The 16,708-nt window shown below is 38.8% G+C and overlaps 1 protein-coding gene across 1 annotated transcript; it reads right to left on the bottom strand.

Annotated features, from left to right (window-relative positions):
* Nucleotides 1–1,929: 1,929 nt before the first annotated feature.
* On the bottom strand, nt 1,930–15,821 carry LOC149461335 (aquaporin-4-like). Its single transcript, XM_089678477.1, has 4 exons — nt 15,439–15,821; nt 10,616–10,774; nt 8,488–8,568; nt 1,930–2,871 (listed from the first exon to the last, which is right to left on the bottom strand). The coding sequence occupies exons 1-4, from the start codon at nt 15,817–15,819 to the stop codon at nt 2,593–2,595; spliced, it is 900 nt and encodes a 299-aa protein (XP_089534603.1). The 5' UTR covers nt 15,820–15,821; the 3' UTR covers nt 1,930–2,592.
* Nucleotides 15,822–16,708: the final 887 nt, after the last annotated feature.

The following is a 16,708-nucleotide window of genomic DNA, read 5'->3' as shown; positions in this document are numbered from 1 at the left end:
CAATGTACATTAATCACCCAGAGGGGATTTTTTTCACAACAAAAGTGGAGTTACTTTTTGTCTTTCTCTTTGTACTTTTATTTATTGTGACCAGGTAAGGGCATTTTTTTTAAGTCCTTTTAACAATAGCAAACTAATTTGTAAAAGTTCAAAGCCATGCCCTATGTTAGCGAATCCAAGATGTCTTCCTTGCAAACAATAAATCAGAGTAATTGATGTCATTCATATTTACAAGATTAGCAGAGATACAGCGAGCGCTCAAATCAGAATAAATTAATAGATAAAAAATGATAAAGATTATTAGTATAACCAGCTGCATATGCACCAACTTAGGAGCCCTAAAACCCAGTGAAAACCAATCAATAAAAAGTGCAGAGCTGAATATGCTTATGATGAAAAATATTGTCACCAATAAATATTGTCACTAATACAATAAATAATATTATATAACCTATAAATTCAAGTGAATGTGCTCATCATCAGGTGCCAAATAGGAACATGATAATATCAATAGTCTGTAATTCAGAAAAGTGTTCAAAGATAGTGCAGGCTTGACGCTGTCAGGTCAGCAAATTAGTGCTCCATTCATATATAATCATTTGTGACTTCCGGTAAAAATCTGAGTGATTCAATCCGTGTGATACTATATAAAATGCTCACTCACCAGATGCACATAAAATATGCGCAATAAGCAGAATATAACTCTGTAGGGAGCCTTCCTCTGGACACAAACCTCCTCTGCAGCCATGTTTCCTCTGGGGGTCTCTGTGATGTTTAACTCAGATCAGAGCAAGCATCAGGACAGGCCAGAGAGCTTCCTTCATGTCCCAGGAGAGCTTGCTTGCACCTAGTCTGCTGCAGTCAATTAAAGCTGCCTGGACAAAGAGCCTCAGCTGCGCTCAGCATTGAGATGATTCATCCACTAAGATTAGCTCCTGTTTTTATTTTGTTTTTTTGCTTTTGTTTTTTAATTAGATCTCCCCTTCCTCATTTTTTGTTATTTTATCATTTGGTCATTCTGGAAACAAAGGATAACCTCGTCTCCTCCTTCCATAGGCAAATCATTTTCCTGCTATTTGAGGCTCTCCAACCTGAGTGCATGCAAAAGGCCTTCCTCCAAAGGCTGCCAGCAGACTGTGCTATGTATGAATCGCACTGATTTTTACAGGAAGTTACAAATGATTATATATGAATGGAGCACTAATTTGCTGACCTGACTGCGTCAAGCCTGTTGTTTCTTTTAATTTTACATCAGCATGGACTTGCCATACATTTCAATTCAAACACTGAACATTGTTCAATATTGTATCATTAGTGTCTTTATACAATTATAGATTATTAATATATTTTATTTTTGCTAAAAACTGCTAATGTCATTGAATCCCTAAGAAATTATCCTCCTCGTTGTTTTATTATGTTCACCAATGCGTTTCTTCATATGCTAAAAATTCTCTGTTCCTCTGTTTTTTGCTGTTACATATTTTAATATAGCTGGAAAGGCTAGATGCAACACATGACCCAATAGCATTACCATCATGCTATTACAGACTCTGAAATTTCCCTAAATTCGTAAAATAAATATCTTTTCATAAAATTCTTTATTTTTGGTCACATGACTGTAAACCCTCTGTCCTAGGCTCCTTTCAGAGTGCTGATGTAATGCCAGGAAATGAGTCTTGGCAGATCCGTAGGAGCCGTTCCAATGTTGGCACTGTTCCTCGTTAGAATGCCCCTGCATTGGTGGAAGCATCAAACGTGCAAAGTTGTACTTACATAACTATTACGTGGAGAAAATGCAGAGGGCCAACAATGCTGAGACAAACTCATTCAGTGGGGAGCAAATAGCATAGATGGCCCTAAACAAATTGTTTTTGTCAGAACTGTGAATAGGGTGGACTAACAGATAAAAGAAAACTAACGGCAATTAAATGAAAACTTCAGCAAAGGATTAACGTTTATTATGTGTTATGTAGAAAGCATGAGCTGATTTAAATTTTTGTCAGGAGATACTGTATTTTACTTTCTTTCTTAAATATTGCTTTCATGTTTTTCAAAATGATTTTGTTACAGTTTCTTTACTATTGGATTGCTTGGTTTCTTTCATGTTCACTTACTTTTTTCTCATGCCTGACACACTTTCATAACATATTACTGTACTATATACTAGTCAGGATCTTGACACAATAGTGAGTGTGTCTTTAATAAACTATCTGCATAGAAATAGTAAAACTATTAAAACTTTGCCATCTTGGTATTAAATATCCGAGATGCCACAAGCACGTCATGGTGGGACAAGGCCTGTCATCAAAGGTTGCTATGAAAGATCTTTTTATTGTTAGCTTTAATACAAGTGTCATCAAACTCTGGTACACCACAAATATTTTTGGTCACACCACTGAAACTAGCCAGTGAAGATGGAAATTCTCAGAACCTCTGGCTATTTCATTCTTGCCTGTAATTATGAATGCATGAATGTGGCTGTTTTTGATGTTGACCCACAAATACGCACATGTATAAAAATAAATTTTTATAGTTGTTTTCTGATGATTTCAAATGTTACATATTTTAAACCTTTACTGTGCTTACTGCTTTTTAGACTGTAGATAATATTTCACTTTCCGAGTCTTTTCCTTTCTTCCCTTCTCCCTGCTCAATGTCAATAACATGTATAGTCCCCTGATTAAGCATTAGGTCATCTGTATCCACTTGGCTTCTATTGTCATCCACTTCAATGTATTTTCCATTTGTTTTTTGTTTAGCTTTTTTCAATGCTTCTTTTAAATGTTGTTTAAATTCTGCATCAGGGCAGTAAATATATTCATAAGCTGCTCCAGCACAGATTGATCCAATAATTGGTCCAATCCAATAAATCTAAAAAATAAACAAAAAAATCAATTACATTTATGTTTCCTAAAAGAAAATCTGTAATGAATATTGAGTTTGCCATTGCTAGCTCTCCCTTCTAAAATTGTTGGTTGTCTGGCTTTCACGGTGACTCTCTGGTTTCAGTACTTTGATTCACGAATTGGGAACAAGACTTCTGGCATTCCTCTGGCTTTCCTGAACCTGTATCTGTTCCAGATCAGTATGCAGATGACATATTCCCACTGCACACCATACTGGAACAGAATGCAGGAAGGGTGCTGTAGCCAATGTCGACTGGCATTGAATTTAATACAGAGAATAGGTCACCAGCAGACCTTGCAGTCCAGAACTTTATTCATATATCAAAAGGATCATGTCCCAAATATGCAACATTTTTTATCCTAGCAAGCTTTTTCATCAGGCTTGTGTTACGTTTCTTTTGAATTTTTAAATAAAGGCTTCTTTCATGGACGACATCCATGTGGTGCCATTGCTGACAGCATGAAATGGGAAGGGGTTTTCTTTGTTAAGTAACGCCCTTTTATAATCAACTGTCTGCTGAACACATGTTTAAGGAATAATTAGACTCACCTGTAGTTTAATTCTTGTTAATTAGGATTTTGTTGTCTAAAATTTAGCTTTGTGCCTAAGACTTTTATTGGGGTGTATTCATTTTTACAACATGGTCTTGAATAAGGGAAAATACTTTTTTGTGTGTGCAAATTAACAAATCTTGTTTACAATCAATGGCTCTCATTTGTGGGAGTATTTTGTAGTGTAGTGTCCCATAGAAAATGTTGATTCTGAAAGGAAAGTAAAGGTTTTCTGACAAATCTGTTGGGGTGTTCTCATTTATGCTGACCACTGTATAAGCATGAATTGCATTTTTGGTACAATAACATAGTTATTAGACTTTCATAAAAATAATATATCTAAACAATAAATATTATTAATGGTATTAATAGCAAAGCTATTGATGGCCATGAATACAATATACAAACTTTATGCCAACATTTTTTTTTAAATTAACCTTAAAGGGAATCTCTTTATAAAAATATTAGCTGGCTTTACTGTTGTGTTTAAAGTTGAAAACTCAAGGAATTTCAAGTCATGAAATAATTCATTTAAATAGTACACAGAACTGGTACAAGTACCTAAATCTGATGTAAAATCAGATTCCTGTAATTTTCTGTACAGCAGTACTAGCCCTAGCAGAGGACGTGTCAGCACTTTGAAACAATTAAGACTCTATTATTTTGACAAAGCTGTGAGTCTACATAGGAAACATGCTTACAGGAGGGAAGAACACAAGTGATAAAGAAAAATAATTATGATATGTTTTGCTAATAATTAAATGGCACCAGGGCCCTCCCTGTATTGCTTCTGTATTGAACTGTATTGTAATTGTACTACCCTCCTTTATATTCTAAAGCATTGCACAAACTGTTAGTGCTATATAAATCCTGTATTATTATAATAATAATATTAAAGTGGTTGTAAAGTTAAAAGGTTTGTTCTTTAATGCATTCTATGTACCAAGGTAAAAACCTTTGAGGTGCAGCTCCCCTCACAGACCCCCCCTCCCCTCCCTCAAATAAGCACTTGAGCCCGATCTTGGTCCAGAGCCTTTCACCCTGCAGCAGTTTTTTTTCCCTCTCCCAGCTCTCATAGTGTTAAATGAGAGCAGCAAAAGCCATTGGCAAAAAATCCTGTGAGCAGACGGCAGGGGTGGGGCCAAGCCTGGCTTGGGAGCGAGCCCACATGAGTATCCCCATAGGAAGCTGTTTCCTATAGGGGCACTCATTGGGGGAAGGAACAAGGAGCGCCAGCGGAGGACCTGAAAATAGGAGGATCCAGGTTTTTCTGTGCAAAGCCATTGCATTGAGCAGGTAAGTATGACATGTTTGTTATTTTAATGAAAAAAAAAAAAAGAAACCTTTAACCGCATGCCGCCCAGCCACTGTACATATACGGCGGCACTCACAGGCAAAACCACGTTTTAAGACGTGTGTTTTGTAAACAAATAGGGGGCGCGCGCGAGGCGCGCCGCCGCCCTATCTGTCCTGTGGATCACTTGTTAGCCGCTATGTTCCGGCGATCGGCTGCAAACAGTGACAGACAGCACAGCTGCAGTAGCTGTGCTGTCTGTCACTTCTCTGTCAGCTCGAGGATGAGCTGATCGAGAAAGAAGAGTTTCTCTTTCTCGATCAGCCTTGTCCCGCCCAGTACACACCCCCGCCCCCTAGTAAAACACTCTGCTCACTCCTATAACCCTTCCCTGCAAAATAAAGTTAACCCCTTCCTCCCCATTGCCATTAGTACAGTGTCAGTTTTTTTTTTTTGATCACTGTATTAGTGTTTTTGGGGATGTCAGTGACCCCAAGTCAGTACCCCCCAATGTCAGAATGTCCGCCGCAGTCCCGCCATAAGTCGCTGGTCACTGCCATAAGTCCCTGATCGCCGCCAAAATTCGCTGATCGCCGCCATTATTAGTATAAAAAAAAACCTAAAAATTCCAGTATCTTTCCCGCCATTTGTAAACGCTATAACTTTCACGTAAACCAATTAATTTACACGTATTGGGTTTTTTTTTTTAGCAAAGACATGTCGCAGAATGCATTTTGGCAGAAATGTATGACTAAATTTGATTTTTGCATTTTTTTTTTACTGGACATGTTTTATAGCAAAAAGTCCAAAATATTGTTTTTTTTTTTCCTCAAAATTTGCAGCCTTTTTTTATAGCGCAAAAAATAAAAACCGCACAGGCGATCAAATACCACCAAAAGAAAGCTCAATTTGTGGGGAAAAATAGGATGTAAATTTCATTTATGTACCGTATTGCATGACCGCGCAATTGTCCGTTAAACTAGCGCAGCGCTGTATAGCAGAAAAATGGCGTAAGTTGCAGTATTTTACCAAAAACATGTAGCAGAATACATTTTGGCCTAAATTTATAACCAACTTTGAGTTTACTATATATTTTTTATAGCTGAAAGTAAAAAATATTGTTTTCCTTCAAAATTTTTGGCCTTTTTATGTTTAAAGTGTGAAAAATAAAAAGCGCACAGATGATCAAATACCACCGAAAGAAAGCTCTATTTGTGTGAAAAAAAGGACGTAAATTTTGTTTGGGTGCAGCATTGCATGACCGCGCAATTATCAGTTGAATTAGTGCAGCGCCGAGTAGCAAAAAGAGGCCTGGTCATTAGGGGGGGTAAATCCTCTGGAGCTCAAGTGGTTAATATCAGTTTAAATGCTTATGTGCTAAAGTTAGATTTTCTATGAAATAACAGATTAATTTGCTAGAATGACTTTACAGAAATATGTCATTAGGACAATTTGATTATCCCTATCCTTGGAATTTCTTGTTGTGTACTCTGTAGAGATAGCCTCTGCATATTCAACAGCAAGGCAATTCAGACCATGGGTCATGGTCCAGCCAATAAGGTGTTCCAAAATAACAGAAGTTAACCACTTGAATGCACTGTATATCACCATTTTCCCCTTATATGTGACCTCCCTACCCTTTGCCCACTACAAACTGCAACACAAGCTTCTCCAGATACACTTTTTTAATTGGTATAAAGACACACAATTAAATCAAAGGAGCCATGATCACTTAGACCTAAGATCCCACATAATATCATTCCCATGTTTTATCATCAAGATTTCATTATCAACTGTCCATTTAATGCCATCTAAAATGCATTTGTCTTTTTTATTCCTAGCTGCTGATTCAGAACCATCTGAATTCTGATCTACACATTTGTGACCCTGCTTGTTTTGACTATGCTTCTGCTTGAACCATCAGTTTATTGTCTCACCACTACAACTCGGTTGCCTTGAATGGCCCCTCTACACCAGTCCCTTGCTGTTCTATCTACATCTGCAGTGGTGCACCATAAGTACCAGCCAGTCTTTGTTTACAATCCTGCTCAGGATATGTGCTCTTGTTACTGACTTTCTCCACAATTAGCTCATCTGAACTGTTTTATCTGCAAACTCCTGGCCTGACAAGAACCACTTAAAAACAAAAAATAAATTAGATTGCTGATTCCATTTTTACTTGCTGTTTTTCTGAAAGCTTAAAACCTGAAATTATTCCTTGCTATGTAATATTAACCACTTAGCTCTGGAGGATTTTACCCCCTTCATGACTAGGCCATTTTTTGCTATTCAGCAGTGTGCTACTTTAATTGGCAATTGCACAGTCCTGCAATGCTGTACCCAAATGAAACTGATATAATTTTTTTCACACAAATAGAGCTTTCTTTTGGTGGTATTTGATCATCACTAGGTTTTTTATTTTTTATTATATAAACAAAACAGACTAAAAATTTTCAATTTTTTTTTTACTTTCTGCTATAAAACATATCCAATAAAAAATTTAAAAAAATCAAATTTCATCATAAAGTTAGGACAAAATGTATTCTGCTGCATGTCTTTGGTGGAAAAAAAAGTGTATAGTTATTGGTTGCGTGAAAGTTATAGCGTCTACAAACGACAATACTGTAATTTTGTTTTTTAATACTAGTAATGGCGGCTGTTAGTGACTTATATGTGCTGCACTTTTATTTGTAAAATAAAAAAAAAAGTGTTTCTTATTTTTGGACGGACTAACAGGGTTAAAATTCAACTTATTGTTGTGTCCTCATGTAGGAGATTACTTTCACTTTCCATTCTTGTGACACCCTTATTGGGACAGTTGTTCTCAGAACACAAGTAAAGTAGATATCTCCCAATGGAGTAAACCAGTGATAGCCTTCATAGCTGGGATTTCCATTCAAATTAAAGTGCATGTTGACTCCAAAAAATATAACTGCCAATGTGAATACCTCTTTAAAAACTAATATGTAAATAATATTTGCTGCTTTAAAAATATACTAAATGTACTATATGTATGTATACATCTGGTGAAGCTGCTAGTCTTCTGGAGGCCTCATTCAAATGGGATTTAACTAACAACTATGGCAAGATATCAACATAATTCAACTTTATGAATACTTCCTCTCATTTACTATTATGTCACTCAGACAAAAAATAATAGGAAACCTCTTAAAGCGGAACTTTACCCATAACAACTTAATAAAAAATAATGTTCTTTAGCAAGGAACATACAGTCCACATTAATAATTATGCTACCAAAATGAGTGTGCTGTAAATTGCCTTCAGCATTTTCCCTGTTTCTTCTTGCCGAAGGCTGCCATTTTGCTGAAGGCCAAAGCCCCTGCGCAGCAATAATTCTTTAGGCTATAGCAACTGAGGATGAGAAGAGCAGGGTAAGACAGTGTATTATTGGATTTTAAACAGTATAGGCACTTGTTTTGAATGGTTTGCATAGCTATACCTGCAAAAGGGGCCAGCCTAAAATGATCTGGCAGGACTTAATTTTCTGACTAAAGTTCAACTTTAAATGGGCACCTAGAAAACAATAAGATCTAATCAGGGTTCTAACTCTTCCCCGCTCTATCAAAGATTAGAAAAAAAAGTTACCTATAATTCACCAATATTTCGTCATTCTCCCAAGCCATCACTGTCTCTATAGTGCAAACAAAGGGTCTGCCTTTTAATTTCTTTATCATTGAAAACTCTGCACTAGACACTTTAAAATAAAATAGTTACCCAGTGGTTGTCCCATTTCCACATAATGACAGCAGGCCCAAGAGATCTTGCTGGATTCATGCTTGCTCCAGTGTAGTTTATCTATATCAATATTCAAAATGAAGATATATTCATCAATAAATCATTTTAGGTCAACATATCAAAGTACTGTAATGTACAGACAGTGGAGACAGTTTTTGTGGGTTGACCCAGTTTTCCTGAAAGTATACAACAAGCTGTAATGAAACTATTGATATAAACTAGCTCATTGTAAATGTCTAAGGTACAGTAATTATTGGAAAACAACACAAAATCACTGCTTCCTGGTGGTATTTCTAAAGTATGTGACAAGGCTACTTTAAATGGGACATTACACTATGATAAAAGGTTGGCCAAATAAATAAGGCCTCCCCCAATCTTAAACTGTGAAAGAATCTTGTGTGTAATGCTAAATACATTTCATATCAAATAGCGTTCACAGGTAATAGTGTTCACAGGTAATAGTGTTCACAGGTAATAGTGTAAGCTGACAGCAGTAAAACAAGATTAGCAGCAACTAGTTTATCATTCAGGTCACTGTTATATAGAACTTGCAGATTGCCCCCCAAATTTTGGATGGAACAGTGATCTGACAAATCTCTAAATCGTTGATTTGGTCAGCATATAACCAGCAAAACAGTAATTTCCTTGCCATGGAGTTTGCTGGAGGATTTTGGAGGAAGAAGGGAGATGTGCTGCTAATGGGAAGGGGGGGACGGGGGCTCTGTCATATGAAGTGAGTGTCCTTCCGGGAGCTGTCAAACTTTCCACCAGTGACTGATGACTGAAGGGTCAGGAGTAGCGGCAGCATTGCTCATCCACTAAGCTTAGGCTCATGCTGTGCTCTCTCCTGTGTTATGGGAAAGACACATACCCACCAAGACAAGGACTGCCAGGGGACTGAATACAGTACAGACCACCGGGGCCAAGAGCACCTACCAAACCCTGATTGGCCTTCTGGGTGGTATACTTACCAGGGGATCCCCTGAGAGGGACATGTACCCACTAAGCCAGGGACTGCCAAGGGAACAAACACCATACAGTCTGCCTGGACCAGGAGCACCTAATGAACCCTACTTACCCCCTACTTGATCCCCTCCCCCACCAGGACACACCAGTAGACCCCTTCCCCCAATACTACACCCCCTTCCCCCATACTGTGCACACCAGATGCTTTCTATTTAACCATGCCCCTTTAAGCTGCTCCCTCTGTTAACGCAATTTGACCACACCCACTGTTTGCCATGGCACGCAGTGCCACTACTGCTACTACTCTCCTTGGGGAACCCAAAGGAGTTTCAGGTCTTTTACAATCCTATAGTGTACACTACAAAAAAAATTGCAGTGCACCACCAATGTGTTCAGGTTTGGCTTACAGAAAAGGTGGCAGCCCTATCCTGCAGGGTAAGCGCTACACAAGACAAGAAGAAGGTCAATGATCATGTGCAAAATGCAATAAGACATGCTACCCAAACAAATTTTACTTCTCTGGAACTGGACCAGTAATAGATAAATTCTACACTGATTAACTCCACTTTACACTATGTTCTTTGCTTATTGAACAAGCTAGTTTGACTTGCTTATATTATTTGAATATGCATAGCTCATGAAGTTTGCTGTCTCACTTATTTTTAAGAAATATGGATCAACTAAAAGATTTCCCATGGCTGTTTTGCATTTGATTGTAATGTATTAAGCATTTCTAGTACAGTTGTTCCAATACATTGCATGCTTCCCATCCAAGATAAATTACAGTGGCAGTATTATGTGCATAAAGCTGAAGTTCATTTTTTTTTGTCTAATTTGCAACAATATAATTCTTACATAAAGCATATGGTACATAAAACTTCTCTCCATGGTCTGTAAATTACATATGGGAAACCGTTTATGAACATGTTTAAAACACAAAGTGATCATAACATGCAGCCATGTAGATTTACAAGCCTGTCATTCAATATCTACAACCAAGTCTACTAATCATCAGAAATAATCTTCAACATCTTTCTAACTGAACAGTTTGAAAATTACAGCATGTTCTGAACCATCTAAAAATATAAATAAATACAGACAGAAAATATGACTGCAATTTTAGCATGAAAGAACTACTTACTGCAAATAAATGTCCAAATACAACAGAAATTCCAATTGCAAGGGCTGGTAGTCTGTCCTTGTTCTGCGGATCACAGCTTGCAGAAATGGTAAAGACTAACTGAAATGTAATTATAAGTTCTATTAAAAGCCCATGACCAATGGAAAGTCTTTCATTGATCTGTTGAAAGAAAAGAGTAAAATGGGAAATGTAGAAACTTTTTCATTTGCAAAGTGAATTTATTCAGATGTTAAATAGTGAGAATAGTGTGATCATTACTGCTGCAAAAGTTATGCAGTAACTGTTTTATCTTTGCAGCAAGCATGAATTTGCTGTCACCTCATATCTTAATGAAACATTTGAGACAATCCCACCTTACACACACATTATAGTACCAGAGATGTATAGACATATGTACATGCCTCCCACTTTGTCTTGACTCCCAATGTGTATGGTTAAAATATGGATGTCCTGTGATATAAATCATTAGAATGTGGATGCCTATGGCCATATCCAGTAAGGGGATGGGCAGATTTGGCTCTCCTTGGTTTGGGAGATTTCTGGCTTCAAAGTAGAGATTTCAAAAAAACAGCATTTCTGTTGACATTGGGGTTGTGCAGCGCAGCAGGGCCTGGTTTGCATAGAAATTACAGGTAGGTGGGGCAGCACTTTGGATCAGCAGTTTGTACTTTAATCTTGAGAAATTGGTATTTTGGGTTGAATACCAATTAGGAAAACTTAGTTTAGTTTCTGTGGTCTCCCCATGTTGGTTTCCTCCCATAACTCACACTTACTATTATGTTACTTTTTTGCTTTACTCTTTTCTCAATATGTTATCAGTTGACATAAAACCCCAAAACGCAATTATCGGAGTCCCACTGATAAAAAAAATTAAATATAGAAAAAAAAATACATCCTGAACTATGGACTCAAGGATTGCATTAGCAAATAGTACAAAAAAAATCAAAACTGTTCAAAAGGATCCACAGACCACAAGTCATCTGTCGTATAGCACATAAAAATGAAGACATGTTTAAAACCTGGTCAACATTATAATATCACACATTGCTTGTTATCAACAACCCCACTATGAAATTACATCAAACTGGCAGTACAGTAGACCAAATACAGGAGTTGGACAAAAAATGAAAACACTACATTATATTCAGGTGTGATCGTGACGACGTTTCGTGTTCAAAGCGGAAGTGATGTAACACTCTGTTGCTTCTGCTGTGTGATGAGAAACCTAGCTAACAGGTGGGAAGCCTCACTTTTTTCATTCACTGCAAGTGCTGCTAGTAATACAGAGTCATGTCAGAGCTTACTGAGCTTCAAAGAGGGAAAATTGTTGGTGCCCACTTAGCTGGTGACTCTGTGACTGAAGTTGCCAAATTTTTTGCCATGTGGTGAGGTACAGTATCAAACACGAAACGTCATCACTTTCACACCTGCAAATCATGTAGTGTTTCCATTTTTTGTCTAACCCCTGTATATCGCACTCTCATACTATCTTTATTAGAAATATACACAACATAGTTTAAGGGTCATAGCTGCACCACAACAAATGAAATATAAAGTGAGTCCGATTTTGGTCCATGGCTTAAAAGTGTTGGACTTGGTACGCTACTCCAGTGGCTTGATGTCACCTTTCCTACCTTTGCTCCCAATTATTAACAACCCTCTCTTCCCGCCGGGTTCAGATCAACCAAGGGCGTTTTCTTGGTGGGTGGACAATGGTTTTTCACATGTGCAACACTTTTTGACTTCTCGGTCCTTCCCCACTTGGAATTCTCTTTGGGAGTCACGGGATATTTTCGTTTTTTTCGTTCAAAATTTTTTCGTTACCTTCAATTGTTGCATTGACTGACCTCACTGTGGGGCACTTCCACTTTCCCGTACTAGAAATCTGCCTTTGAACTGCTTTGCCAACAGCGTCTGGGCGCCCCGGGCCTTATTTCTCTTCCTTATGCAGCTTTGAACAGACGCTCGACGAATACTTCTCTCTCATATGTCGCTCAGAGGGAGTGTGACCTGGGGGCAGTCGTGGATTTGGAGGACTGCAAGAGGGCCTGGTCGCTTATAGCTAAATGTTCATTTAATACGACCATGCTGGAGGCAGCATACAAGGTATTGTTTTGTTGGTATTGGGTTCCAGCTCGTTTGGCCCAGGCGAACCCTGCCTGCAGTGATCGATGCTTTCAGGGTTGTGGCCATCGTGGTGATGTATTGATTATCAGGTGGCCATGCCCGAGACTGTTCAGTTTTTGGTCTCGTGTGTTTGGTCTCCTTTTCACCTTGTTCCAGCTCTCCATATGCCGGGATGCTCGGTATGCTTTGCTTCATTGTCCCATACCAGGCCTCTTGGCTCACCAGCAGAAATTGGCTTCCTATTTGTTTTTGTCGGCCACTAGAACAATTGCTCAGGCCTGGAAGAGCCTGTTTGTCCCTCTTCAGGGGGTGCGGGACCGTATGACCATTATGATGCTCAATGAACAAATGTCAAGTATCTGTAACGACTCCCAACGGAAATTCTTGAAAATATGGGAGGCGTGGTTGCAATATGCCTTTCCCTCGCTCCCCTGGCTAGTCTGGGGTTGTGATGTTGCTTGGTATTGGCATTCTCAGGACCCCTGCTCTTGGTCTTGTTATCTTTTTCCTTTTGTACTCCTCTTTCCTTTTCTTTTTCTGTTTGTTTTTGGTGTGGCAGTGGATAGCTGCCTTTAGTTTAAGTTACTGTAGGAGTTATGCTAATATTTTTGTAATTTATGTGCCATTGATAGCCCCTGCGTGTGCGCACCTTTTGCTCTGTTGGTGTTACAGCACTGTTTTTTCAAAATTTTTTATGTGCAATTGATAGCCCCTGCATGGGCGTGTTTTGTTGCTCCTGTCTTATTATTATTATTATTATACAGGATTTATATAGCACCAACAGTTTGCTCAGCGCTTTACAATATAATGGGAGACAATACAGCAACAATATAGTTCAATACAAGAGGGAAAGGAGGGCCCTGCTCCTTGGAGCTTACAATCTAGGAGGGAGGGGTTAGTGGCACAAAGGGTAGTAACTGTGGGGGATGGACTGGTTGGAAGATTAGAAGATTCCATTATTAGCTGAGGGCAGGATAGGCTTCCCTGAATAGAGATAGGTTTTCAGAGATTGCCTAAAAGTGAGCAGAGTAGGCGATAAATTGAGGTATTTAGTTCCAGAGGATGGGGGAAGCTCTGGAGAAGTCCTGCAGATAAGCATGGGAGGAGGAGACAAGGGAGCTAGAGAGCAGGAGGTCTTGTGAGAAGCAGAGAGTATGGTTTGGGTGATATTTAGAGACAAGATCGTTGATGTAATTTGGGGCAGAGTTATAAATGGCTTAATACATTATTGTTAATGTTTTGAATTTTATCAGTTGGGCAATGGGAAGCCAGTGGAGAGATTGGCAGAGAGGGGTGGCAGATACAGAACGATTAGTAGGGTGGATAAGTCTGGCTGCAGCATTCATGATAGACTGAAGAGGGAATAGCCTGCGATTTAGTAGGCCAATGAGGAGGGAGTTACAACAGTCAAGGCGAGATATAACAAGGGAGTGAATAAGTTGCTTAACGGTTTCCGGGGTTAGGAACGGGCGTATCTTGGAGATGTTGCGGTGGTGAAGTCTACAAGATTTGGAGAGTGATTGGATTTGGGGGTGAAAGGACAGATGGAAGTCCAGGATTACACCTAAAACTGTTTATAAATCAATAAAAAGATTGAAATACAAAAAGACAGTCACAAATGGTAGGTATCTGACAAAATAGTGTCTTATAATGAACCCAACAGCGTCATAATACATTAGGACATGGCAGTCATGCTAGCTAGACATCCACCCAAGTCAGGGGCGGACTGACAACTCATGGGGCCCCCAGGCAATAGGGGATCCTGGGGCCCCTGTGCCCTTGCCCACACTCAAACCACACCCAAAAAAGCCTATGAAAGGTACCAGGGGCATCTCATGGGGCCCCCTTCTGACCCGGGCCCTCGGGCAGTGCCCGAGTTCCCAAATGGTTAGTCCGCCCCTGACCCAAGTAATGTCCTTTGGTACTAAAAGAGAAGTGTAAAATCAATATCAACAAGAAAATATCTCAATGTATATATTGGAACATGGTAGACAAGCCAACTGTAAATCTGCCTGAGTGATGTCTCTACATAGCACTCAGCCCTTAAAACTAGCAGTCATATAAGGACTTGCATGGCATTATTGGGTTACTTAAAAAACACTGTTTTGACAGATACTGTACCTACCATATGCTTTTTTTTATCAGCTTACCTATACACTACCTTGTCTTTATCTTATCAGGGGCCCTATTTCCATTTGTCTTGTTTTATATTTCCTTTGCCTGTTGTGCAGTTATGTCTTTCAAATTTTCTTGTGTTACACTCTATATATTTCTATTGAGGTTGATAGTGATGTGGGATATTTTAATGTTGACCATGATTTTTAACATGTCTTCAATTATATGTGCTATATCATTAAATCTGTGATATATCTGGACAGAAGATTTATGGTCTGCTGAACCTTTTGAACAGTTTTTATTTTTTCTTATTATTTGCTAATACAATCCTTTTTTTTTTTGGTCTGATATTATCATATTTTTTTTCTTACCAAATTGTTTATACTTCACATTTCCTCTGAAGAAGAAAGGCCTACAACCTTGTTTTAGAATCTGTATATTTCTTAAAAATAATAATTACAATAGTATACCAAGCCAAAGGGCTTCATGAGTCAGCTTAAATGTGTGTCCTTTGTGTCAACTTAAATGTGTGATCAGAACCTGATTTTCATGAAAATGATCTAAATAGGTGAAATATTTACCATAGTTACACCTAGGTTTCCAGTGATATCATTTGGTGTAATAAGATATAAAAGTCCTGCCCCAAAGATGGCTCCCAGGCATTGTGCCATGATATAAAATACTGACTTTGCGAGTGTTATTTTTCTTGTGCACACAAGAGCGATTGTCACTGCAGGATTAATATGAGCACCACTGATATGCCCAAAACAATGCACCATGGTTAGAATACCATATCCAAAGCACAGGGATATAAGCACTAGATCTGCTGGCTGCTGGCTGTCTGCTGAGGTCCAGCTGATTGTTGAGCCAACACCAAGGAAAACAAAGATAAGAGTTCCCAGAAATTCAGCAGAGACGGCTTTCCAGAATGACTGCGTCCATACTCCTTTAAATGCCACCATGATGATTCTGTCTACAGTGCAAGTTCCTGGTACAAAAAGGAAGACTTTTATCAGAGTTTTGTTAGCATGACAATATAATCACTGACATATGTTTGTAAGTGCTAAATGGGCAAAGATTATTCAAAGATATAATTTGATCGTAACCATTTTTCCTAGAAACATTCCAAAGATGCTGCTGGTTATGTGCAGGGCTTAAGAATAGTCTCACATTCAACATCTGTGCTGCATGAATGGAATGTATAAAATTTTAGAGACATATGGGTCCAAGACTAATTTTAGGCATGAGTGGTCTGTGTCAGAAGATATGCATCACCTGCTCCCACAATATCTCCCTTTCCATTTGAGCCACTCATAATCTTGAACTGTATGTAAGAATCCACCACAAGTAGCATAACACATATCAGTAATTTTCAATATGTGAAATAATAGGGTTGATTTACTAAAGAAATAGATGTTCACTTAGCAAGGTGGAAGTTCACTTTCCAAAGTGTATGATCTGTTTTAGTAAATAGGGTAAAGTCCTGTTTAAATGTGCAGTCATGTGCTTGCTATGGGGGCACTTGTGTGGATTTGATCCTGAGCTGCATTGCCTGCATCCATGGCTCAGTCCTGCCCCCCTCCCCCCCGCATCACAGGATTTGGATGACAGCCACAGGAGCCAATGGCTCCCACTGCCTCAGCATAGCCTGTGAGAGCAGGGAGAGAAAGGACAGATGGGCACAGAGCTGGATCAAGTGAGGACTCAGGTAAGTATGGGGGGGGGAGTGAGGGGGCAATACTACTACCTACTTATTTGTTACCTTAATGAAGGACTCCATCATGGTCAAAAACGTTTGGGCTTTAGAACCACTTTGAAGTCAAGTGACCACTTGGAAAAAGCTTAAAGTTC

The sequence above is a fragment of the Staurois parvus genome, unplaced genomic scaffold (assembly GCF_062004578.1).
Source record: "Staurois parvus isolate SC_StPar_1 unplaced genomic scaffold, SC_StPar_1.0 ptg000205l, whole genome shotgun sequence".
Lineage (NCBI taxonomy): Eukaryota > Metazoa > Chordata > Amphibia > Anura > Ranidae > Staurois > Staurois parvus.
Note: the sequence above shows the minus strand (reverse complement) of the source record. Positions and strands in the feature narration are given on the sequence as shown.